Source organism: Phaethon aethereus (genome assembly GCF_964289735.1).
Source record: "Phaethon aethereus genome assembly, chromosome: 9".
NCBI classification, from domain to species: Eukaryota; Metazoa; Chordata; class Aves; order Phaethontiformes; family Phaethontidae; genus Phaethon; species Phaethon aethereus.
In genome coordinates, this window is record NC_138585.1 from 18,420,337 (window position 1) to 18,446,000 (window position 25,664).

A 25,664-nucleotide genomic window follows, 5' to 3' on the forward strand; every position below is an offset into this window, starting at 1 on the left:
AACGAGCAAAGAGTGAAGGAATAGCCTGTGAGTCAGTGTCCCTGCTGTCCACTTGGCCAGATCCCAGTGCATGGGAGGGAGGGCGTGAGGCAGGAGGGTCAGAATGCGAGTCTGCCTGGACTTTCACGTTTGCTGACTTACCTGTGGTCTGATGTTTTCTTTTTACCTGCAGGACTTGGTTCAGTGCTTAGGTAAATCTTGTGTCAGGCACAGAGCCGTTCAGGCGTACATGAGGGCTGGAGAACATAAGCACATCCTTGCTGTTGCCGACCCCTTCTCCCAGGGACAGGAGCTCCACCAAGGGTGCTTGGGGCAGGCAGACCCCTTTCTACACGTGGCAAGTGAGCATCAGCCATCCTGGGTAACCTCAGGACAGCCCCCTGAGCCCAGACACCCTGTGCCAGGGTTTATGGCCTGCTTCTGTCACCTCTGACACTGTGTGGGGACAGCCCCAACCAAACCAGGCTCCCTGCCAGCGTGGAATGGGCCAGGAAGAGCTGACTTTAGGCACTAATTGCATCCCTGACCTGGAGTTGAGATGACACACATCCCATAGCTCTGCTGAGGCATCCAAGGATGCTCCAAGGGCATCAGAGCTTCTGGCCACCAGGCAGAACATGTGAGGGGAAATCAGCCTCATGCTAGGTACATGGTTCCTCCATGCAGACCTCCTGTGATCCTCCTCATTGCAAGTCTCACCACCCTGGGGACCCCCTGACACAGGTCCCACTCAGTCCTGGTGAATGTGGAGCCCCAAAGCCATCTAAAATAGGACCAAATCTGGAGCTGCCTGACAAGGCTTAGCAATGCCTCATGGGCCATCGTCTATGCAGAGGGAAAAGCCAGAGAGCAACCAAATGCTCAGAGAGGACAATAAATGGAAAAGAGAGAAGGGTTAAAAGTGTAGGAAGAAGGACCAGGAGGATGCCCCAGAAAGCAGTGCATCCCCATCACACTCAGCACTCCCAGAGCTGGTGGATGCTGCCCATGATGCTCTGTCCAGGGATATCCAAGGACGAGGGAATAAGAAAAAGCCTCACAGTTTATGAGTCTTCCCACCCCCCTGTCCAGCCGCTGTGGGATACCAGGATTGATGGACCTCCAGTCCAACCCAGTCCAGCCTAATTTTAATTTTCAAAGCTCCCCTGGAATTATATTGCTCTCAGAAAATATTTGGCCTGGGTGCTACTGGCCTGCAAGTCCCCAGTGAAACCAAAAGGAAATGTGTGTGCAAAGCCTGAGGAATACTTATCAGGCTGATTTTTAGTTCGGTTCATTAGCAATTACCTTGATTTGTCTTCCCCTGCTCTTGCCAATTTACCAGGGCAATGTCTTGGAAACTCGCCTCATTTGGAGAGAACAGGATGTAATTAGCCAGATAATCTGCTGATTCTCCTGTCGAGCTCTGTGTGCCCAGTCTCAACACGGGCAGTGGCTGCGCAGGCTGGATCAGACCTGATTTCTGGTGCTGTTATTGCACTTAGTGCTATGTAGGCAGGAAGGAAAGTGCTGTCCTGCCCTCAGGCAATGACAAATCCACCTCTTGGATCATTCCTCAAGCTGTAACCCCTGGGATGAAACCATCTGGGAGCTTTTGTTCTGGGGTTAGGTTCTTTGCCGAGGCAACAGAATTCCCAAGGATATGCGGATACCTATTTTTGAAAAGGATGGGGATGATTTATTTCCCTAGGGCAGCTCATTTCTATTTTCTCACTGTGTCCATCCTTGCTGCTTTATTCCAAACCACTGGCTAAGGTCAAGCAACTCAGCCGCAAGGTACAGCACAGCAAGGGCTCAGTCACAAGTTACTGGGCACAGATGGCACCACATAAGTGATGCCTGAACATTTTAACTGGTAAGGGAAATTTCAGGGAATACCCAATGCTGCAGAGTCCTTCAAGAGACAGAGGAGACTTTGTTTTCTGCTACGTCATGACCTTCTGAACCTGCAATTCAACCAGTGGGAAGGAATGCTGCATGTTGCATATTACACTCCTCTCCCCCTCACCAAAGACCCCTCAGCACTGCCATGAGGGCTGCACAGGCTGCCCGCGACGCTGGGACCATGCTGTAGGTCTATGATTGAGTTGTGCCTCCCTTAATCTCCCCTGTCACGAGGATGGAAAGGCTGTACTCGTGCCTCAGGCTGATAAGGAAGTGCCACCTTCCACCCTGGGGAAGGGCCCTGCCTCAGAGGTGGGGATTCAAATGCCCTGTGTTTCTTTCTTGGATCGCAGTTGAGCTGTTTATCAGCTCCTTGAGTCTCTGACCAGTCAGTCAGTGGGTAGGTGCAGAGTTGCTAGCAAGTGAGAATATTAAGGACCAGAGTAGGGCGTCACAGCAGGGCAGCTTATGGGGAGTGAGCGAGAACAAGGAGCCCAGAGGCTGGTGAGAAGACAAGAGCAGGGGCTGTGAACGCCTGTCCTATGTGGAGAGGGGCAGAAGTGTGACAAGGGGACAGGGCAGAGAGCACCAGGTCCTGCAGCACCCAGCGCTGGTAAGGGTTCCTCCTGCCACCAGGCTTGGGGCTCTCCTGCTGCCAGCCTGCTAGGAGCTCCCTGGGGAACTTTTGCCTCTTTTCCTGGTTTTGAATGCAGGGGTTATCACACAGTTTTCTTCAACTGAAAAAGGAGCAGGCAGCAGTGCTGTGTGAGCAGTGCCAGGCAAGAGGGACCGCAGCACTGTGACTGGCAGCAGAAGAGGTATTCAGCTGAGGTCACTCTTTCTATGCCAAGGACTGTACACAGGCGATCCCCTTCTGAGAGCCAGGCCAATATTGAAGCATGTTAGGAGGGACAACCAGACCTGTATGAGGGCAGAGCCAGGCTGGGGCAGGGGTGGCTGGGGGATCAGGATTCACAAAAGTGACAGTGTCTGAGCAGAGGGCACAGCCCGACACCATCACCTGCAGCACCCAAGCAGGGGCCACTTTGCCAAGCTGGGGGGGGAAGAAAAATGTCACACACACCACCCCCCCATCCAGAAACTAGGTCTCCTTTTCTTCTCTCCTCTCTGGAAGTGTCTCTGCATGGGCTCCGAGAGGTCCCTCAGGGACTGTGGGTTTTGGGGGTCACTCCTTAATGGAAGGTGTGAGTGATGACGGGCTGGTTCACAGCAAGGCTGGCCTTTGCAGAAACAGCAGCTGGGCATCTGGAAATGCAGCACAAGCACATCACAGCTAGGAAGCGTTATCAAGCAAAGATAGCTTTTTCTTGAACTGGAAATCCCTGGGGTTGCATCAAAGTGCTACACACACCCTGAGGTCACCTGGGAAACGTCAGTGTATGGGACATTCAGGCCTTCCCCTCGCCTCCGCTGAGTCCTGGCTGTGCCCTGTAGTGGCGGGGAGTGCCGCTCTGCTCTCCACCCTCTCCTTCCTCAGGGGATGCTGGAGAAAACGCCTCTCCCTGCTCCTGAGGCGCAGGGACGTGGGCCAGCAGCCCTGCCGCAGCCCGCACAAGCGACTCGTTCCCACAACTTTGCCTCAGGAAGATCCATTTGGCAATGGCGGATCTTTTCCATACAGGTGCTGACAGATGGGGTGAAAGGCCAGGGAGGCAACGAGGAGTTTCTGAACCCCTCCTGAAGCTGCCCTGTCTGCTTTTCCTCACCCCCGGCCCTGCGTTCTGCTGGGCTGGCTCACGCACGAGGGAGCAGGTCCCTGGCAGTGCCTACCCTGCTCTCCCGGGCTGGGCTCCACTGAATCAGCCGGCCGGGGCCGCCGGGGCGGGGCCCAGGGCCACTACCGGCCGCAAACGTGCGCTGCCGCGCCGCACTGTTCTGTCCCCGCCGAGCTCCCGTCGCTGCTTCCGGCGCGGACCCGGAAGCGGAAGGAGGGGGGCTGAGGCAGCGTGTGGAGATGGCGGCCCGCGGCGCCGCGAGGCGCGGGGCTGGTGTGGGGGCGGCCCGCGGGCCCGACCCACAGGAGGAGCCGCCGCCGCCGCCGCTCCAGGCCGTGCTGGTCGCCGACAGCTTCAACCGACGCTTCTTCCCCATCTCCAAAGACAGGCCGCGGGTGAGAAATTCCCCCCTGCCTGCTGCCGCCTCCCCCGGGCCGGTTCCTCCGGGACCGCCTGTCCCGGTTTCCCCCGTCCCTGGGGGGCCGGAGCGAGCAGGCTTCTGACGAACGGGGAATTGCTCGCCGGCGGCTATGGTCGGGCCCGCGGTCGCGGCCTGCCCCGCCGTGAGAGCCCCGGGCTGGGTCCAGAGGAGGCGAGACCCCCCCAGCCGCTGCCCAGGGCTCGGGCAGCCCCCACCGCCGCGGCGTTTCCCGATTTCCCCCACGCTGTGGAAGCTTCTGATCTCCTCGCCTGTAAGAGTTTATGTCCGCCGCTGGAGAGGCAGCGAGGATCCAATTGCTGTGTTGGTGCTCTTTGCTTTTCCACATGGCAAGGCAAACTGCCCCGTTTGCTTTTCATCCGTTGCTGATGCAGGAGCAGCAGCGGGTTTGGACAGGCTTGCTTCTGACAGGGGAAAGAAGCAAAATCTGTGTCCTTGACAGCAATAACGGCTAAAAGAATATGGCCAGAAAAATGGTTAGGGAAGGCATTTTAGTTATCCAGATCAGAAGGCTGTATGTTAAAGGAAAGAGCGCTTCTGGAAAATTTAGGTCTGAACAATTATCTTGCTTGCTGATTAAATGTTTCTGGTGGTCATAATTATACACGCGAGCTCAAGCCTGTAAAAAACATCGCAAAAATTTATTCAAAGAATAGTATGAGATCACTCAGTTGTGAATCAGTAAAAGTGTGGCTTGAATCTCAAGAGAATACTCACTTCACTTTAGATTGGGGTTGCTTTTTTCCCTTCTTTAATTCTGGACACTCATATTCCTGTGGCTTCATCAGTCATGTCTGTCAGGTTTTTCTTGTAGCAGTTATAGCCTGAGTCAGGGAATCAGCACTCTGGGATTTTTTTTTTTTTTTTTTTAGTCTCACTTATTTGAGTCGACTTGAAGAGTTGTATGTGTGATAACTTCCCTTCTTTTATGCTTTCGTCTCTGAAGTGAGGATCTAGCCCTATAGAAGATCAAAAACTAGCTCTTATTGTTTAGATCAACTTTGAAAATTTTTTATAAAAGGAAGTAGAGCAGTTACTTGTGTTATTTTTCTGGCACTAGTGACGATATGTCCTCAAGTTGGAAAGGACTGCTGCTGATGTTGAGGTACAGAGTGTTTGTTCAGCTATCTGTGTCTTTTTTTTATTATTTTTAGGCTCTTTTACCTATGGCAAATGTGGCCATGATTGACTATACCTTGGAGTTTCTAACAGCAACTGGAGTGGAAGAAACCTTTGTTTTTTGCTGTTGGAAGTCAGCTGAGATAAAAGAGCATTTACAGTAAGAATCTCTTCTTTTTAGCTTTATCATGGAAAGGATTCTTCTATTCTCCAGCAAGCCTCAAAGGTCTCACTGATCCTTCTGATGAAAACCGTGTGCTAGGGATTCCCTTTCAAGAGAAGTCTCCTAACACATCTCATAAAAAGACCATTCCTCCTGTGAAGGAGTGTGGTTGTGCAGTGTATTAAAAGGGTTGAATGTTTTGGGACTGCATTTGTATTGGCATTTAACTTTTCTTGTATAAAAGCAAGAGTTTCCTGGGTAGCCATGTAAATTAGAGTACCACCCTTTGCATTATGCCCTGTCTCGGTATGTTGTGCAGCATATGGAAACAGGTTGCTCAGGCAGCACCTTTGCTTCTGCATGCTGCAGGTTTGCAAGCTAAAGAGAAGCATGCAGTCTTTTCCCTGCCTGAGATACTGCTTTCTGAGGAAAAAAAAAAAAAATTAGTTTGTGTGTAACTTTTCCTTCTTTGTCAAAACTTGGCTCACAGTGAAGTCGGGTTTCCTAAGTTTCCATAAGCTACAGTCTCAAAGTCTAACCCTCTTCAGTTCATCTACTGTGTGCAAATGAGCATACCTAAGCCTATCGATAGCAGGCTCGTTGTAATAGGATTCCCCTGGCATTAACTTACAGATATAGCATGCACTGGGGTACTGTGTCCTAGTGTGTTATCATAGAATCATTAAGGTTGGAAAGGACCTCTTAAGATCAAGTCCAACTGTCAACCCAATATCACCATGCCCACTAAACCATGTCCCAGAGTGCCACGTCTACATGTTTTTTGAACATCTCCAGTGATGGTGACTCCACCACTTCCCTGGGCAGCCTGTTTCAATGCTTGACTATTATCTATGGGAATATCCTCTTTATGCCTTTCTGATGTTATTTTTCTCCTTCCAGAAAATCTAAGTGGTGCCGTCACACCTCTCCAAACACAGTGCGCTTTGTGACTTCTGACCTGTACCGCTCCCTTGGTGATGTGCTACGAGACGTTGATGCCAAGTCCCTTGTTCGTTCTGACTTCATTCTTGTCACTGGAGATGTGGTGTCCAATTTCAATATATCCAAAGCCCTGGAGGAGCACAAGTAGGTGTTAAAAAAGTGTACGCTTGCCTGGTGTGCTGAGACTGACGCCCAGCTCTCTGAAGAGTAATTTTAAAATTCTGCTCTTCTTTTTCAGGTTGCGTCGTAAGATGGAAAAGAACGTTTCTGTGATGACGATGATATTCAAGGAGTCCTCACCTGGTCACCATGCCAGGTGCAAAGAGGATGACATTGTTATTGCTATGGACAGTGCCACAAACCGTGTCCTTCACTACCAGAGAACACAGGGGCTGAAACGATTCCGCTTTCCTATGGTGCGTCTGGAACCTGATGGGTGAAAAAGGGCTGCAGTAGTGAAGCAGCCCACCTCAAGGAGGATGTTCTCCTTGAGTGATGGCTGGGGAACTGTGCTTGCTGCTTCCTTTGGAGGAGCAGATGATAGGAAGTAACTCTTGGTAAACTGACTTTTTTTTCCTTTAACTGTTATTTGAGGCTTGGTGAAATTGTGCTGGGACACACACGCTTGGGACTCATTTCAGAGTTTGAAGATGGGGCAGGCCTATTTATCCCAATTCGGTTTCTGCATTTATTTGATTGCTTTTCTCCATGAGAAACAAGAGGTGGATGATTTGTACTGTTGCAGGGATTCCCAAATTGGGATGCATGTACCATTATTGTACACAAGCCATTTTGAAGCGGCACTGAGCCTGGCACAGGGGGTGGAATAACAGCAGGTGCAAGAGGTAGTACCTCCTGTTATTTCTGCCTGTACTGTTCACTTAATACTGCAGTAAATGCTCTGTGAATGTCTGTGGAGGCACTTTCTCCAGTGAGATAGATGGACCTTTTTTCAACTCAGAATTAAGACTATGATTATATGGCATTTTCATCACCAAATCAGTAATCAGTAGATTATTTTTTACATTCAAATGAAAGCACAAGTCACTGTAGGAAACCAAAAAGGAAAAAATAAACCAAACAAAACCCAACAAAAGCAAAAAAAACCCCATAGCTGTAAAAATCCACAGCGGGTATGGAAGCTGTGAATATTGCATTTTGATATAATGTTCTTTGTACGTTTGTAGCTCCCAGCAAGTAAGGCAAGGAGCCTTCTGGAGGAAAAGTGATTGTTCGAAGTACAAGCTCGCTCTTGGAGAACTGCACTGTGTAAGGACAAGGGCAGTCTCTGCTGACTGACACACAGCTCTGTGTGTGACCAGGCTGTGCCTGCTAAGCTTGTGTCTCAGTATAGATTGTAGATTTCGCTGAAATTCAGAACTTGAGATAGTTTAATAATTCAATCAGTTGAATTATTAAACTGGGTTATAGAAGGCTTTTGAGGCTTGGTATTGAGTGAGGCACTCGGATCATGTGAATTTTTTCGCTTTCAGAGTCTGTTCCAGAACTCTATTGAGAACGTTGAGGTGCGCCATGACTTGCTGGATTGTCATATCAGCATCTGCTCTCCACAGGTGAGCTCTGCCCTTCTGAGGGTCCAAAATTCAATCTGCATTGCTCCCTTTGTCCTGCTTGTGTGGAGGAGGTGCATGTGGCCTGAGTGTCCTAGGTTTGGAAACCAGAACCCCCAGTTGTGCTCAGTGACTGTGCTGAGAGCCTGAGTGATCACGTGGCGCTGCTCTGTGGACTGTATGGGTGCTCAGTCTGTATCTGGCATCCACTGCTTGAGCCAGGCAGAACTAGACAGTGGATGTGTCAGTAGACTGGCTGATTTGGCATGGGATGAAACTGCTCTGGAAAATAAGCAATTTCACTTTGAGTGTAGTAACATCTGTGGAGCAGAGGCCATGGCTATGCTGTGGAAAAGTGTCAGTACTTGAAAGCTGGTACCATGTTAGGGTAACATTCAGGGTTATTCCAGCCTAGGCTCGCTAACATCTCTTCCGCATTGGAAAAAGCTGGTCTACAGCCTTCCCTTTGAGAGTGAAACTACCAAATCAAATCACCAAGTGAGGCTGGGCGGATTGCTTGGAAATGATAAAGCAATGTTTTGCCCCTTCTGGAAACCAGCATCTCTTCATAGTCTCTGTTAGGAGGAGGAGATGGGAACACTCCTAGCAGAAGGAATCAAAATTTTATTCAAGGCAAGAGCATTGCTTTCCTATACTGTATAACTTGGTGCTCTGAGAACCACTGAACAGCCATTGGTTGGACTTGGTGATCTTAAAGGTCTTTTCCAACCTTAATGATTCTGTGATTCTGTAATTATCTGGCTTCACTGGCAACATTTTCTGCTAACTATATTATTTCCTGGTATTATATTTGTGGCAGGTGGCTGAGCTGTTCACAGACAATTTTGACTACCAGACACGAGATGACTTTGTGCGTGGTCTGTTGGTGAATGAGGAGGTAAGGAGAGGGCTGTTACAAGGGAGATCCTATTATCTTGCATTAGAGAATCTTCTGACGTGCTCCTGCCTGTCTCCCAGGTCCTGGGGAACCAGATCCATATGCATGTAACAACAGAAGAGTACGGTGCCCATATATGCAACCTGCTAATGTATGAAGCTGTGTGCTCTGACATCATCCGGCGCTGGGTTTATCCCTTGACTCCAGAGATGAACTTCACCGATGACAAGAATCAGAGTTACACCCATTCTAAACACAACATTTACCGAGGGGTGGATGTTAGCCTCGGCCATGGCAGTGTGCTGGAAGAGAACGTACTCATTGGGCAGGGAACGGTCATCGGCAGCAACTGCTCCATAACAAACAGCGTTATTGGTCAGAACTGTAGGATAGGTGCGTACAAGAGTGGGGGACATGCAGGCCCTGCCAGGCAAGGGCACAGGTTGTTGGGATTTAGTTTTTAAAGTGCATTTGGCTCTAAGAGAGGATGGTAGGTGGGTACTGATTGACTTCTGATGGGAAGAAGGGAGAAAAGGTTGGTTTTCCAGAAGAGGAAATAGATTAAAGTTTTCAAGGTGCTATACTGATGCTGAAAGGTGGAAGGCACTTTGTGCAAATAAGTCGTTTCAGCAGTAGAGAATGCATGACTTTTACTGATCTAGAGTTATCACCCACCAACATGCTACAAATGAGGGATGTCTGTCTGTGTTTTTATGAGCTGCCTGGTACTCCTCCTTCCTAGTCTTGGCTGGAAGTTTTTTGTGATTTGGCTGTATTTGTGCAAAACCAGGTTGTCAGTTATTACTGTCAACTTACTAAGTCTCTGTAGAGAACAAAGTCATATTTTAGCTTTGGGTAAGAAGTGGCCATAGGCCTCTAAGGCCAATTTTTAGCTATCATCTAACATCCATCATGCATCAAGGGCATTGGGATACAGTGAGATGCTTTCTAGTGGACTCAGCAGTGTGGGAGAGCAGCAAACTGCCTTGCTCAACATATTTATGCTTGGTGATGTATAACAGGTGATAAAGTCATTTTGGATGGAGCTTTTCTCTGGGACAGAGTACACATAGCAGATAACGTGGAGATCTGCCATTCTGTTATCTGCGATGAAGCTGAAGTGAAGGAGAAAGTAAAGCTAAAGCCCCACTGTGTCCTGTCTTCTCAGGTGAGCTGTAGTGATGTCTGTTCTGCTTTCTGCTGTTCTTGGCTAGCTACTAGACTTACCAGAAGACAGGGCTGCTCCAAGCCTTTTGCATATGTGGGGTACATCACAGAATCATTAAGGTTGGAAAAGACCTTTAAGATCAAGTCCAACCACCAACCCAGCACCACTGTGCCCACTAAACCATGTCCTGAAGTGCCACGTCTACATGTTTTTTGAACACTTCAGTGATGGTGACTCCACCACCTCCCTGGGCAGCCTGTTCCAATGCTTGACCACTCTCTCAGTAAAGAAGTTTTTCCTAATATCCAATCTAAACCTCCCCTGGTGCAACTTGAGGCCATTTTCTCTCATCCTATTGCTAGTTACTTGGGAGAAGACACCAACACCCACCTCACCATAATCCCCTTTCAGATAGTTGTAGAGTGTGTTAAGGTCTCCTCTGACTCTGGAGTCTCTTCTCCAGACTGAGCAACCCCAGTTCCCTCAGCTGCTCCTCATAAGACTTGTGCTCTAGACCCCTCACCAGCCTCGTTGCCCTTCTCTGGACACACTCCAGCAACTCAATGTCTTTCTTGTAGTGAGGGGCAATGCTACTGGAAGATATGCTACTGCTCCCACCTTTTTCTGCCTTCGGTTTGGCTAGGGTGCTATGGTATGTGATCTAGCAGTGCTGATGTCTTCAGTTAATACTTGTTAGTGTACACCTTGTCTGGAGGAGCTGTTGTCCCTGCTGGTGGAGGTACAAGGGGGCAATCAGGGTATTTCTTCATTAAGACATGTTGCACATATTTACAGGTAGTAGTAGGTCCTGGTATCACTCTTTCTGAGGGCACAGTGATCTCTCTGCACCCACCAGATGAGGAGGAAGAGGACGATGACCAGTTCAGTGATGATTCTGGCGTGAACAAGGAGGAAAGCAAAGTGAAACTGAAAGGTATGAGAGTCTCTGGCTCCAGGTACTCAGGCTATGCAGAGGGCTTTGCTGTCCATGATCTTTTGGGGTCTTTCCCTCCCCCATTCTAGACTCTGCAGTGCCAGGCTGCAGCTTAGTGCTGCATTCAGCTTGGAATGTGTTTTCAGTAGAGCAAGCAAGAATATTCAGCTCAAGTTGGACAGCGAGGTATACCTCAGTAACCCAGTATTAAAATCTTTAGAGACTCAGCTATTTTCCATTTTTCGTAGAGTAGGAGGCTTGTAGCGTACAATAACCTGAGGTTAGAAGCGATGTTCAGTTCAAGCCAGGTTGCAAGCCTTATACCTGGACTGTGTCCAAGGACTTTGTTCTTGTGAAATGCTGTTTCTACCAGTCTGGGTTTGTTGAGGGATCTAAACAGGGTCAGCTGAATGTTGCTGCTGTAGGGAGGAGTAAATCAGTCACTTGTCAAGGCAAGTGAGAAGATAAAAGCTGAAATCCATTTGCATTTGCACCCAGCTCCCTCTTGGTGAAGGATATTTAGGGTCAGCAATATACAGGTTATACCAGTCTGTTTCAGATTTGCCTCTAAGTGGATCCAGTACACCTACCTCCTAATTACTGTTTCTTTTTCAGGTTACAATAAAAAGGATGTAGGCTCAGAGGGCAGAGGCTATCTCTGGAAAGCAGATGACAAGAATGAAGAGGATGAAGAAGAGCAGAGACAAAGCTTATGGGGTGAGGAAAAATTTAGTGTAGTCACCTGGGGATAGACAGACAGACCTGTGTCAGGGAAACTGGCTTAGTGGGATGCTGATAATTGTGTCTGGAGCAAGACCTGGGCTTTGTGAAGCAGACTGGCTCCAAATAACATATGTGTGTGGAGGCAAGGTGAGAGGTGAAGGCGGGTGGTGGACCAGATTCTGTCTTCCTGTGCTCTGTGGAAAACGTTTATTGTATCTTTGACTAACGCTAACACATACAGCTGAGTGCTGTGAATGGCACACTATGGGATACCAGGCTTTCCCTTAGAGGGAATATGCTTTGGCCGTTCTGGGTACTGCTGACTTTTTTCCTACTAGTGACAGTGTCTGCTGACATTGCTCCATCATGAGTCAGCATTTGCTTCTGTCCCTGTCCTTTGTTGTCTGCCTGCAGACTCTTAAAAAGCTCCATTATCCTACTGCCAGCTGTAGCATTCCCTCTGCAGCAAATCTAATCATCTGGACTTGTATGTAGAAGCTTCCTTGCAATGACAGATAGTTGCTGACTTGGTTGGGAAGTCCCTGGGACACCTGGTTCCTCATGCATAGACAGCTGCAGCTTTTGAATGCTGTGTCTTCTCTTCTTCATCAGGCCCAGCTATGCATTCAGAGGAAGAGAGTGAGTCAGACAGCGACCTGAGCATGGGCTCTGAGGAGCCAGACAGTCGGGCAGCGTCCCCTCAGCTAGATGACATCAAAGGTGAGAGATGGGTGTTAAGAACTATGGTAAGTCTGCAGATAATGCAGCGAGTGTGAGATTGTGCTGCTTTCTCTAGGTATATTGGAAAATTTGTGGATGTCTATGTTTCCTGACCTCATTGGCATTTTCTAGAGTTCTTTAATATTCCCTGCATTGCTGTTGTGTTAACCCAAGGCAGCCAAGGGTGAGAAGCTAGACAAAGATCCTCCATCCTTCTCACTCCTGACAACTGGACCTTCATGAAAGTGACCTCCCTGAGCTGTCTGTTTAAAAGGCAGTGTTGTTGACTAAACTCAGATTGTGTGAAGGTCCAGCAGAGTTTCCCTGTAACTTGTACAGCTTGCTGCTGTAATCGTGCTGGAGAATTAAATGTCCCTTAGAGAATTAAATGTTCAGCAAAAGAGCTGCCTCTTTTGGCAGATACGTTTTGGTTTTCTATTTTGTTGTGTTAAGCTTACCTGGATTTGAAAGGGGTTCAAGCCAAATGAGGGGGCAGGGGGGAAAATAGCATTTTTCATGTTAAAATATCTCCCCAAAGGAAATTAAATGAATAAATTTTAGGTTTGAATTCACATCTTTAGTTAGAAGAAGATGAGGTTTGTCTGAATAGGAAAGGCTAGATGGTGAAAGTGTAATAGAAACTCTGCTCTAAAAGGTTGCACAGGTAAATAGCCTTATACTGGTTTGTGTGGATAGATCAATGATATCTAGTAGGTTGTCTCCTTTATTTGAATTATATTCCACTATTTGTAAGTATAGTTGATGTGGGTGTGTACCACATTACAGAGAACAAATAGGTATCTCTGTCGGAATGCTTCCTTTGTCAAGGGCATAGGTTCTTCAGTAATGAACAGTTTGAAGAATCTACGCTTTTCCCTCTCAGTGTCTAACTACCTGTCCTTTCTTTCATTAGTTTTCCAGAATGAGGTTCTGGGTACGTTACAGAGGGGCGAAGAAGAAAACATTTCTTGTGACAACCTGGTCCTGGAAATCAACTCCCTCAAGTGAGTGTTCCCTTAGGGATACTGTCCCTTATGCTGAACAGTTGGGTTTGACAGCAGATCTAGAAAGAAGAGGAGAAACCGTGTGAATACATGTGTTTGATTGTTAAATGTTAATTTTATCAGTATCAAGTATGAGAAATGCAGATTAGAGATCATGACTAAATGATGACAGGAGTTGATGGAGAGCACCAGCTGCATCTATAGCACCCTTAGTGGTTAGGCTTTTCCTGCCCCAATTCTGTAAGAAGAGATTGAATTGCTATTAAGTAAGTGTGGACTGAAGAGAACAAGCCAGTTCTTGGCACAGACTGCCTGTAAGTTGATGTAGGGGCTGCTTCGCTGTGCATTGCAACATTCAACCAGCTGCCTGCAGCTGGGGCTGTGCTGTAGTGTGGCTTGTCCTCTGTTTTTACGGCAGCAATTTTAGAATGCATAATCAGAGTGCCTTTTACCTAGTATTTCTCAAATACAAACCTGTTTTCCTTCTTTTGCTCAACAGTATTCCTACAGCACTCTAGTAAATGTGAGGGTGCTGTCCCTGCAGCAGCTTGTTCCACTGTGATAGCAGATTTTCAGGGCTGTGGCCTTATGCAGGGCCTGATGCAATGCAAGGTGGTTTTATTGACTGAATATTTGGACGACCAACCAAACAAATAAAAAACCAAGTCTGGAAGATGAAAATCAAATTTTCTGCTCTATATCTGTGAAGAGCCACAGTCTGCAGAGATTAGATAGTGTGAAATATTGGGGGTTTTGACCTTTTTCCTCACAGGTATGCCTATAACATTGGCCTGAAGGAGATGATGCAGGTGCTCAGTAAAGTGATCCTGGAATTCCCACTGCAGCAGCTGGATGCAAACCTGGACTCCCAGAACTATTTCTCAGCATTACTTCCTGTGAGTCCTGCTCCATTTGACTCTTCTTTGGGCTTGTCTCCTAGTGTGTAGGAGTCTGTCTGGATGCCCTAGGTAGTTCCTGGCTGAGAAGTTTTTTGGTTAAGCCCGAAGCCACTTGAACTCCTTGAGTTCATGAGCCTCTTTGTCTTCTATAGAAGTGAACTGAAGCTATTGTACCTGCTTGACAGAACTCAGCTGAGACTGTAGGTGTGGGGTGTTTCTGTTTCCTGTGTGTGATAGTAGAAGTGCATCACTTGTAGGATAGAACAGAGATGGACTGTTAGAGATGTCTTTACATGCTTTCATTCCAGGAACCCGGTTCCAATCCATCATAAGCCCTGTGCCTGGGGCAGCAGGGAGCGCTCCTCTCCCTATGGGATTCTTTCCAAAATCTTACTTGTCTGCATACCATAATTGGCGCCAATTTTTTTCCAGCCAAACACAAAGGCACAATATTGTTGTCTTAAAGACACAACAGAACTCTGTATCTTCACTTAAAAGAGATGGATTGTACAACTGGGTGAGAGTGATTTCTATTTCCTGACTTAAGGGAGACAAAATAGGGTAGGATCTGCTTTAAAAAGTAGGCAGTCTTATCTAAATGATTTTATTGATCTAAGCTAAAGCTGTTGTAGTATTTTTGTCTCTTTGCTATAGCCGTTTATGTATTTGAGTTTGCAAACTCTACAGGTTACGAAGGTGCTTTTTTCAGAATGAATGGGTCTGATGTGTTTGGGAAGAACTAGTTTAAATTTTTTAGGAGATGGAGCTAAAGAGGAACACTAGACATCCTCATTCAGTCTGGAGAAGAGGAGACTGAGGGGAGACTGTATCGCTCTCTACAACTACCTGAAAGGGGGTTGTGATGAGGTGGGTGTTGGTCTCTTCTCCCAAGTAACTAGTGATAGGACGAGAGGAAATCACAGAATCACAGAATCACTAGGTTGGAAAGGACCTTCAAGATCATCAAGTCCAACCGTTAATCCAGCGCCACCATGTCCCCTAAACCATGTCTTGAAGTGCCACATCCACACGTTTTTTGAACACTTCCAGAGATGGCGACTCCACCACCTCCCTGAGCAGCCTGTTCCAATGCCTGACCACCCTCTCTGTGAAGAAATTTTTCCTAATATCCAATCTAAACCTCCCCTGGCACAACTTGAAACCATTTCCTCTTGTCCTATCGCTAGTTACTTGGGAGAAGAGGCCAACACCCTCGTCACCACAACGCCCTTTCAGGTAGTTGTAGAGAGCGATGAGGTCTCCCCTCAGCCTCCTCTTCTCCAGACTGAACAACCCCAGTTCCCTCAGCCGCTCCTCATCAGACTTGTGCTCCAGACCCCTCACCAGCTTCGTTGCCCTTCTCTGGACATGCAAGTTGCCTCAAGTTGCACCAGGGGAGGTTTAGATTGGACATTAGGAAAAATTTCTTCACCGAGAGAGTGGTCAAGCATTGGAATAGGCTGCCCAGGGAGGTGATAGAGTCACCATCACTGGAAGCGTTCAAAAAACGTGTGGACATGGTGCTTCAGGACATGGTTTAGTGGTGTTGGGTTGATGGTTGGACTTGATGATCTTGAAGGTCTTTTCCAACCTTAATGATTCTGTGATTCTGTGATAATCTTTCTCTGAGGAAGTATGTGCTTTCAGTTGATGGGGAAGGGTGGAAAACTAATTCTTTCTTATGTAGGTGTAAGCATGGCACTTAATTCATCTCCTGGATGTGTAGAGGTGCCTTCTGTTAGGAAACACCCATGTGAGCTGATCTGTTTATCAGATGGCTTAGTGAGATTTTGCTGTTCATTCTGTCTAAATTCTGCTTTCTTTTGTTTGTTTTTCCAAACTCTTTTCTTGAGTACTATGTCCTGTACTAGAAAAAGAGAATTGAAGGGGGAGGACTGAAGAGAATGGTAGAGCAGGTGTTAAGTGGAAAGCAGTACATCTAGACAACAGGTTGTGTGGAGCTGGTAGCTGTGTAGGATGTTGGTGGGGTTTTTTTCCACCTAGGATATGGCATCTCTTTCTGTCTCCCAGATTGGGCTTCTAATCTAGCATCAGTAGGACAGAAGAACTTCACTGCAGCACCCAGTCAGAAGAGGTTCTAGTCTGGGATAAAGTATACTATATAAATGTGTAAGGTTTTGTGTAATTGCCCAAAACCCCTTAGAAGTTAAAGACAATGGAAGTACATGAAGGGCTTACCTCTGGGTAACTTTGTTTATCTATATTTCATCATAGGAAAGCTGATGCTCATGTTTAACAGCAGAGACAGCAAATCAACTCCCCTTTAGTGAGAAGCTATAATAATTTAAATGTAATATTCAGGGTGACCATGCCCCATGTCATGGACAAGTGGAATTTCTCTAGGCAGGGAATTGTATGGCGTGTGCATTCATGAAGCACAAATTATCCTTAAATTTAGCAGAGAGGGCCAAGTGTCAAACCAATTGACCATCATAGCAGCCAGTTTCTCCAGATGCTCCTTTGTGTAGAACAACCAGGAAGTTTCTTAGAGAATTCTTATCTAGGGCAGTTTTGCGTCTTGCTGTCTTTACTGTGTGCAGAATTGTTGTGCTGGCTTTCTGTACTGAAATCAGCAGGAAGGCAGTATCCTGATGAGATATACTGTTAATGTTCAATTGCACACATGATTTTAGTCATCGTTACAATAACCCAGTATGTTTGAGTTGCGATGTGCCTTTAATGGAGGTAGTGAATCAGTCCTCAAAGGCTTATCAAACAGGCATCAATGGTCTTCCTGGGCAGCAGCTTTGTGTATTTACCAACAGTGCTCTGAAGAGAAGAGACCAGGGCAGACTTAGGGCAGAACATGCATGTTTGTACAGCATCTGAAACAGTGGCTTTTCTGCAACTTGTGGTTCCCTAGTTAGTAAAAAGTGCACTCCATTAATTTACTAATACATACTGAGAATACCCTGAGAATCCCAAGCACTAGCTTGGTATAGGTTAGTACATAATGAAAGCATGTAGCTGAAGTGCGTAGCTGTGCAGCTAAAACTGCCTCAGTCAGTAGCGGTATTAGGGGCTGGTAATACCTAATAAGGTATTACCAGGTTTACATGTGGCAAAGTGTTATTTTGTATGAGATGGGCATACTTGCATTCTGAGAGTGGTGAATATCAGAAGCCCACTGAACGTTACAAAGCTGTTTTACATTTATCACTCTCTTTGTAGCTCAACTCTCACTAAGAGATGCTGAAGGAAGATGGGTTGCTTGTTGTAAGCGTGATGGTAGAGCAGTCCCAGACAGCTCAGGAGGGGAAATTGTGGAAATGCCATAGTTATGATATATGGTTTGATTTGAAACCACAGTATGTGCTCTGAAGTGCTGGTCCCTGAGCATGAAGTTCTTAAGTGTTGTAGCAATTTTAGGAAACAAGCGTCCGGTAAAGGATATGCCCATGGGTATATTTCAGATGCAACACAGAGGCTTGAGAAATAGAATTATCCAGTTCGATGTATGTCAGGCATCTTGTCTCTTGTACAAGTTGTAAAGCAGAGATGGACAGAAAACCAGGCCTTTCCTAGAACTGTAGACATAATTTGAGCAAACATGGCCAAAGCTGCTGATAAACTGAAGGCTGTGCTTCTGTTGTCACTGAAGCAGCATCAAACAAGATTATGTAGGTGAGGATGTCTAACGGGAGCCAGGGGAGGTAATATAACTGTTCAGTTTGCTGAGCTGGCCAGCGTCTGCACTGCTGCCCAGCAGCTGGCATGTGTGGTGCACCTCTTCAGATTTGTTGGGGAGCCTTACTCTTGTAATGTCGTGCAAGTGAACACAACATGGGATCGCTTATTCAGGGACCAAATGGATCTCTGCTTTCACTGAATCACTGACCAGATCGGATGAAAAATGAATTGACGTGTCAGAGGAATTTGATTGCTTTCTCCAGACTGGATTGTTTTGAGGAGTTACCCAGGTAGAGTCAAAGCCTGTAAAGTTGATATTGTCCATAGGACTCTGTCAGGTATCTTTTCACATTTTTCAGTCTTTTATTCAATCTAAAATAATTGCAAGCTTCTAATTCCCCAGTTCAGATTTCCATGAAACTCCCAAAACAGCCTCTCTGGTTATATAGACTAATAGGCATGTTTTTGCTAGGGGCTCTGTGATGCTGACCCCTACTTTCCCCAGCAGCACCAGTTACAGTACAGTGCATGTTCTCGACCTGAAATGGTATAGTTTTTCTTTTTTACCTTTCACAGCAATAGGCATACTGGATTGAGTCCTGGGCTTGCGAGTGTTTATAGCTCTGCTTTCTTTATAAATAACTTGCTTTCAGAAACTCAGTAGCTTCTGGTTAGAATTGTGCCTGCTTATGATTTAAAAGTGTTAACAGAAAGGTTTTACAACATATTTCTTAGCCTGGAAGGAACTTGCCTAGTAGTTTTATTTACTACATTTGAGGTGAAGAATTCCAAAGGATAAAAAAAATGCAGGAGATGGTTGTAGAGGAGGGAAGAGTGTTTAGGATTAAGCATTTTGCTAAAATACTTTCTGGAAATATGTCATGCAACCATCAGTTTTTTGTTGTGATACCATGATAACTAGGATCATTCTGTGCTGTTACTGTTGTTCCTTGAGCCAGTCGATGTACTACTACTATACAAATCAGTTTGTTTGTACTAATCCTCTTCTTTGTACTAATCCTCCTCCTTGTTTCTGCTTGAGGCATGCAAATTCCAGCATGGTTGCATAGCAAACGCGTCTGAAGAGGTGATGGAGTGTAGTACTATGGAGTAGTTGAGCACTATTCCGTAGTACAGGCTAGCTTTGGTAGTCCACGCTAGCCTGGGTTCTAGCTCTGCTGTGTGACCTTGGAGCTCTCCCTCTGGCAGGGATACTGCCCATTAGCAATTGTCCTGGACAGAGTAGTGCTGATTAACCCTGAATGTACGTGACTCAGAGCTTCTTCATCACACCCCAAACCCCTGTGAATTACCTGTTTCCCTTCAAAACAGACCAGATGTGTTCTGTAAGGAGACACTGTTGAAGGCACAGTAAAACAGTGTATCTGTACAGGCATGCCAGGGATGTAGTTGCAGGAATGCCTGCTGTTGAATTAATCCATTTAAAAAGATGTGGGATTCTTTATTTCATTTCCTACAATGTTTTTGTAGGATGGTCTGGCTATGGTGTGACCAATGAGGAATTTTTGTATGTTATCCTAGTTCTGATACCTTGTAAAATTGTTATGGACAGGGATCTAAGTATCTTTATTACCTCCTATCCCAGATTCAGGTCAGTCTGTGCTCCTTTGCAGAGCTTTCCCTGTTGGTTGCTTTCCAGTTATGTACAACAAGTGAAAGAGCTGTGGGAGACTTAGGCAGAAATACTGTTTGAAGAGGCAGCACCAAAACCATTAAACTAAAGACTTCATAAAAAATAAGCCTTGGAGGAGAGAACTGAGATCAGCTAATAGTGCAACAACTCCTTGCCCTTTATCCTTCCCACCCATTCCCTGCAGCAGACTGCAGGATCAAAACAAGCCTGTAGGCACACAGCAAATGTATGACTTGCACTTAGGGGCTGCTCCACTACTTTCCTGGTTTAGGGGTGGCCACTTTGCACTGTCCATTTCTACTCAGCTGGTAATTATCCTGGCACTTTTTTCTTATTTGTTTTTCTGCTTTGAAGGAAAGTTCCACTGAAATGTCAGCTGCTCTCTGGGTGGGAAGGTTTGAGTGGCATGTTTGTACCTCTCCTTATCGGTCTACTGGGAAGTGATGTTCTTTGCATACCAGACTCCATTAAACACATTTATTGTGTTAATCTAAGTATTCCATTCAGAGAGGCAAAACCAAGAAAGCTGATGGGTATCGCCAATGCTGCTTAGTAAAATCAGGTCCTATGTGCACATGTGAGACTTAATAGCATCTGTTTCATGGACAGAATGGGGCAAGTATATGAAGTGATTAGCTGAATGGTTTCTTAAAATGTTTCCCTGGGTCAGTTTCTTAGTGCAACACAGCTGAGAAACAGGACTGAGTGCACATATCCATCTCATGGCTCAGGAACTCTTCTGTGTTTTCTCCCCTGCAGCTGTTGAAGAACTGGACCCCGTTGTTTAAGAACTACATAAAACGGGCGTCAGATCACTTGAATGCCTTATTTGCCATTGAGGAATTCTTCCTGGAACATGACAGTCTCTGCACATCGATAGCTAAAGTGAGTATCTGCTCACAACTCTGAGGACCTGTTTTTGCTAGATTCATGGTGAAATGCATCCTGTTTGCATCATCGGCTTGTCTGCTTTCGAGGAGAGAATTTTGGGGTCTCAGTGGAGAGGGTGTATAGAAAATCCCTTTATAACAATTGCTTTAAAAAAAAAGTGCTGTGTTTGCCTGTGCCTCTGAGGGAGCGCAGCTGAGAGTGAGTATTAATTACCAGCATGCAGCCTGAAGGGAGGTATTGTTTTGCAGCTTCTAACCTAGATGCCCTTGTTGTGTGACGCTGGAAGAGGTGAGGCCAGAGGCTTGCTTTACGACACGCTTTACTTCATTTGTGTCTCCACAGTCCCTGGGATCTAACTGCCAAATGTTTTATCCTACTTGAGAGTGCAAAACAAGCAAAGCTGGGAATAAGGATGGGATTTCTTATTCAGGCTGAGCTAGTTATGAACCTGGGAATAAAGGGGAGCTGACATGTGGCTTATTACTTATCTCCCCACTTATGAGAGTTTTCAGTATATTCCTCCTCACCCTCCTTCTCCAATATTTTGTCCCTGTGTTCTTTCTGCCCTGTAACACTGACAGCATTTGACTTGGATCACAAGTCTTTCCTTTAGCAGTGTCTCAGGAAGCCCTTGTCTCTTTTGGAAGAGCTCTCCTAGAGCCTGCTTGGTTCTTGGTTCTAACTCTTGGTTCCTCAAAAAAGAGTAATCCTAACTTCTGCTACCAGTGCTTCTGACTAATGGCGAAGCACATAGGACTGGAGCCAAAAACCTTCAGTTTGGTGAGCCAAAGTGTCCTTGAATTACAGCAATTGTTTGGCATGTGTCCATTGTTCTAGGGGCCTGGGTTTCCCTGGAGGCTGGGAATTGAAGTGACACTTTATATTTGGAGCTGGCAGCCAGCTTTGTCAGTGCTCTGCCGCAAGCAGACTGACTGCAAAGTGCCTGCTCTGCCTGAGCACAAAGACACCCTGAGAAAGCATGATTGCCTCTGACACTCACTGTACTGGGCAGGAGTTTGAGCTGATGAATGACCAATTGCTTTGACACCTGCCATAAGGCACTTTTAAGAGAGAACTGGCAGGGCGAGGGAGCCTGGGGCAGAGCTGGGTAGATTGATGCTCTTCTCTGCACATGTCACTGTTGTGCGTATGTGGGCCTGCGTAAGAGTTGCTTGTTAGATCTGCTTTGGGTGTGGGTTTTGGAATGCTTTAAAAAGAGAACTTAAGTAACGTCTTGAACTGACATCCTCTGTGGCCCTTTGTTGCCCACAGCTCTCAATCATACCCTGCATCCACGGAGCTGAAGCTGATGGGGCTTGAACTTTGACTCATTATATGTCATAGCATCTAACTGCCCAGAGCATAAGGCTTGGTAGGAGAAGCACAGTTATTTTTAACAATAAAAGCAAAATGAAGCAGACTGAGTGCCTTCTGTTGAAGATGGAGCTGGGAGACAGAGATTATGTGCAAACTTTGTGCTTGGACATGAGCTAGCCCCAAAACAGTTTATGGAGAGCCCTGTTTCTCTTTTCTAATCAATGCAGGTGTTGATGACATTTTACCAGCTGGAAATTCTGGAAGAAGATGTAATTCTCAACTGGTTCTCTTTGCGGGACACGTCTGACAAGGGAAAGCAGCTTCGTAAAAACCAACGGGTAAGTTCCAAAGGTGTTTAAAGGCAGGGGGTGGGGGGAGAGAGAGAGTCAACAGCTGCTAAAAGAAACTTTGAGTGGTGTTCGGTGCCACTGTCGCCTTCTGTGGAGCAGCTGCCATTATATGGTAGGCCAGTAATGCACCAGTGCATTGAACACTAAGCAACACAACTTTGTCCTCCAGAACTGACATTTATAAGCATTCTGTCATAATCGTCCTGTTCGGATGAGGAATGAAGGTAGTAGGAGAGGGAGATTGTTTTTAGTGGGCGCTCTGTAGCACGAGGCCAGCACTTTCTGAAGTAGCAGCACGGCTTCTCTAAGCCAACACCCATTTGAAGTGGGCTTTAGGCCAATGCCCTGTGTGCTGGCCCCATACAATTCCTTTGAAGCTTTCATTCCTGGCTCACCAGTCCCTTCGCATATATTTCTAAGCGTTTGCTGTACTGAGTGGTTTCATTTGGCTTGTGTTGCAAGGAGCATATAAACTTTCACCCCCCTCCATCAGGCAGAACTTTGTGCTGCAGTTTGGCTGAGCCCTGTTCCAGTCCTCCTCCCTGGATCTGGAAGAGGAGCAGGGGAAAAAAACCATCTCTGAAGAACTCCAGCTTTGTTTAAAACCTTTGCAAAGCCAGCTATTAGTATAGGTCAGCAGTGCTTTCAGCTGCTTATTTGAGCCCAGTTAAAAGGAGCTGCCACCTTCATAGCAGTTTCTCAGAGAGTAGATTTTACCCAGCAGATTTTTCCTAACATGTCTTAGCTGAGGTGCAGTTGTCATCTCTTCTCCCTCAAGCTCTGGAAAACTCTCAAACTTTTGTCTTTTTGTTGAGTGTTGTGGGGATTGTCTGACTGGAGGAATCTCCCTCAGGAATCTAATCAGTCTGGGTTTGTCCATGGCATCCCAGTTGTTTTTCATCTAAACTTTTGTCTGTTTCTCCCTCTATCTGCCTCTGTTTCCATGTCTCCTAGAAACACTCTTTCTCCTTCTTGTGCACGATAGTGGTGCTCGCTGTGACACAGTGTAGTTGTTGGGTGTTCCCAGCATCTGTTTGGTGTCACCTGTTACCAAATTACATTTTATTCTCTCTGCAGCTCCAGAAGTTTATCCAGTGGCTGGAGGAGGCAGAAGAAGAGTCATCTGATGGCGACCAAGACTAACATGGTGGCTCAGCGTGAGAAGAGGCATTCTCACTGCCTTTCTGGGCTGAGTGGGCAAGGCAAGATCAATGCCAGTGCATGGTGTGTAGATCTGGGGCCTAACATCAAAGTGACTGACAATCCCATCATTAATTAAGTTGTGCGTTCCCAACTTTGCCACTTCCTTCCCTCCCTCACTTGCCCAGTGGCACCTTATGTTGGATGGTTGCAGCCCAGTGTAAAAACCGTAAGGGAAAAGCAGGAGGTCGTGATACCTAGAATCCCTCTGGAGCCTGGATATGATATACTATAAGCTATCTTTTGGGAGGTCCTTGCTACTGATACAAAGGGAGCAAATAGATGCAAATGCATACAACGCCCTTATAAATCAGGGTTGTCGAAGAATGGTCATACAGCTAAGTTATTTGGAGTCATTGCTGCTTCTGGAGCTAAGAGAACTCCTGCTGAAGAGACACTGGCAAGGTTGGTGAGTAGGAGCGTGTGGATTAGGATCTGGAGTGAAGGACTGGGACTCAGGAGTTCCTGTGCCTGGAGAAGACACAGTTGTCTGAGGATGCCCAAGGCATTTTGCAGCCTAGAAGGCACTTCTGTGATCTTTACAAAAGGGAAATTTCTTGCCATCTGCCATCCCAGGATGTAACACAAGATCGCACAGTAGAGTTGCTAAAACCATGTGTTTCCCTCTTCTGTAGATCAGGGGATAATACTTGCTCAGTTCCCCCTGCGGGGGTTGGCTAATAGTGAATCTGCACTGGCCAGTGAAATGCTGCATGGATCACCACATCTTAGATGTGATCTGTCTTCTGTGTGCCCCCAGCTTAGTAGACATGTTTTAGAAAAGTGTCTGTGTTTTTGTTTTTTGGGTTTGTTTTTTTTTTTCTTTTTTACAAAAAAGGAAGCAGAGGTGCCTGACTCTTCCTGCTGCCCCAGCTACACTTATGTTTTGCTCTGGGGGCACTGACCAGACCAGCTGCTTTAAGGAGGATGCAGGGTCCTAAGTTCTGCTCTAGTGTGAAAAGGAGTGAATGGTATTTTCTTAAACAGCAGGTGCTTTGTGTTTCCACATGATTACAGTTATACAAACTTGCTTACTTCATGTCCTTTTATTTATTTTAAAACTTCCCTTCCCTCAGACAGCAGGGAAAGTGCTGCAAAGCCACTGTAAAGTTCAGGAGCCACAGAGCAACTTGGCATGCAGCAGGGAACAAGTGTGTCTCTGGCACTTTGTTGCCAGCACACGATGTGTGGCAGCAATAAGGCCTTTAAGAACAGCTTTCTTAAGTGTCACTGTGCTGTGTTCTTTCCTGCTCTCAAAGAACAGAGCAAAAAAGGCATAGTGAGAGTCAGCTTGTGTTCATAGGTGGATTATTTGTTGGATGTGCTGACCTTGCCTCTGCCCCTTCAGGAGGAGCATGGAATAAATCCTATGCGGGGGGAAATGCACTGGAGCTGCCCACTCAGGATATTTACTTGGCTGATATGTGGTGCCACAATTGTCAGTGAGGGGACAGTGTTGGATGCTGGAGACCAGGGATACTGCCTCTTAAAAACTCATGTTCAGGCAGGGCGATCTTGTGCACTCACACTATCAGTTGCCAGGATTGTGCATAAATGTGGTCGTTTTCTGACATTGCAAACTCTTGTAAATGTTGGGGAAATAGTTGGTATCTGAATTTTCTGTATCTGCCAATATTTAATTCAGGGAGCAAATAAAAACTATCCTGGTGTTATTGGCTTGTTTGCTTTGTTTGACTTTAAATTGTATGTCTCCAGTTGTGGCACATGCCTGAGCAGGGCTTAACAGGTAAGCTAAATAACTCATTGCTACTTTTTCCTCAAGAGATTTTAAGTGCATAATGGGCAGGTAGGAAATCAGCACACCACTGAATTGGTATAAATGTTCAGTGATAACTCATGACCTCACTGTTTACAAGTAGAGAACAGTTTATTAAAACTTCTGAACTTAGAATCCCAAAATGGGTGAGGTTTGGTTTTGTACAGGATTATGTTGCAAAGGTGAACCTTAAATCCTATGAAACCTGTTACGCTTTGCCACGATGAGAATTAGTGGAAATACTGGCTGTTAGGTATGGTATCATGCCCTCTTGATGTTGGAGAGTAAGAAGTGGCAGAGAGAGGGAAGGGCAGCTACAGAACTCGGTAAAAGCATTTATAAAGCAGCTGCAAGACTTGGTAATTTTAAATGAACATTTGAAGTATTTATTTTCCTTTTACAATGTAAAGATGGCTTAAAAAAATAGGATTAATGTGTAGTTCTGTAAATGGCTCAGTTTTGCCAGAGGCTCTTGATTCTTTGTGCCAAGTAACAGTTCCACTTTTGTTTTTTCCACATTCCTTACTCCTTTGCTCCATGGTAGCCAACTTCATGGTGTGAGCTGCTTTCTTACCCAGGGGTTAAGATCCAAGAGGAGAATGTTGCTCTGTGGCCAAATACCTG

At 46.2% G+C, this 25,664-nt stretch overlaps 1 protein-coding gene across 1 annotated transcript; it reads left to right on the top strand.

The window, feature by feature from the left end:
- Positions 1–3,859: 3,859 nt before the first annotated feature.
- Positions 3,860–23,206, top strand: EIF2B5 (eukaryotic translation initiation factor 2B subunit epsilon; the record flags this gene model as incomplete). The annotated part of the gene is made up of 16 exons (XM_082003884.1): positions 3,860–4,015; positions 5,214–5,338; positions 6,242–6,427; positions 6,522–6,699; positions 7,777–7,857; positions 8,675–8,752; positions 8,833–9,145; positions 9,775–9,920; positions 10,716–10,854; positions 11,470–11,571; positions 12,190–12,297; positions 13,211–13,301; positions 14,074–14,197; positions 20,265–20,390; positions 21,941–22,051; positions 23,141–23,206. The coding sequence occupies 16 exons, from the start codon at positions 3,860–3,862 to the stop codon at positions 23,204–23,206; spliced, it is 2,130 nt and encodes a 709-aa protein (XP_081860010.1).
- Positions 23,207–25,664: the final 2,458 nt, after the last annotated feature.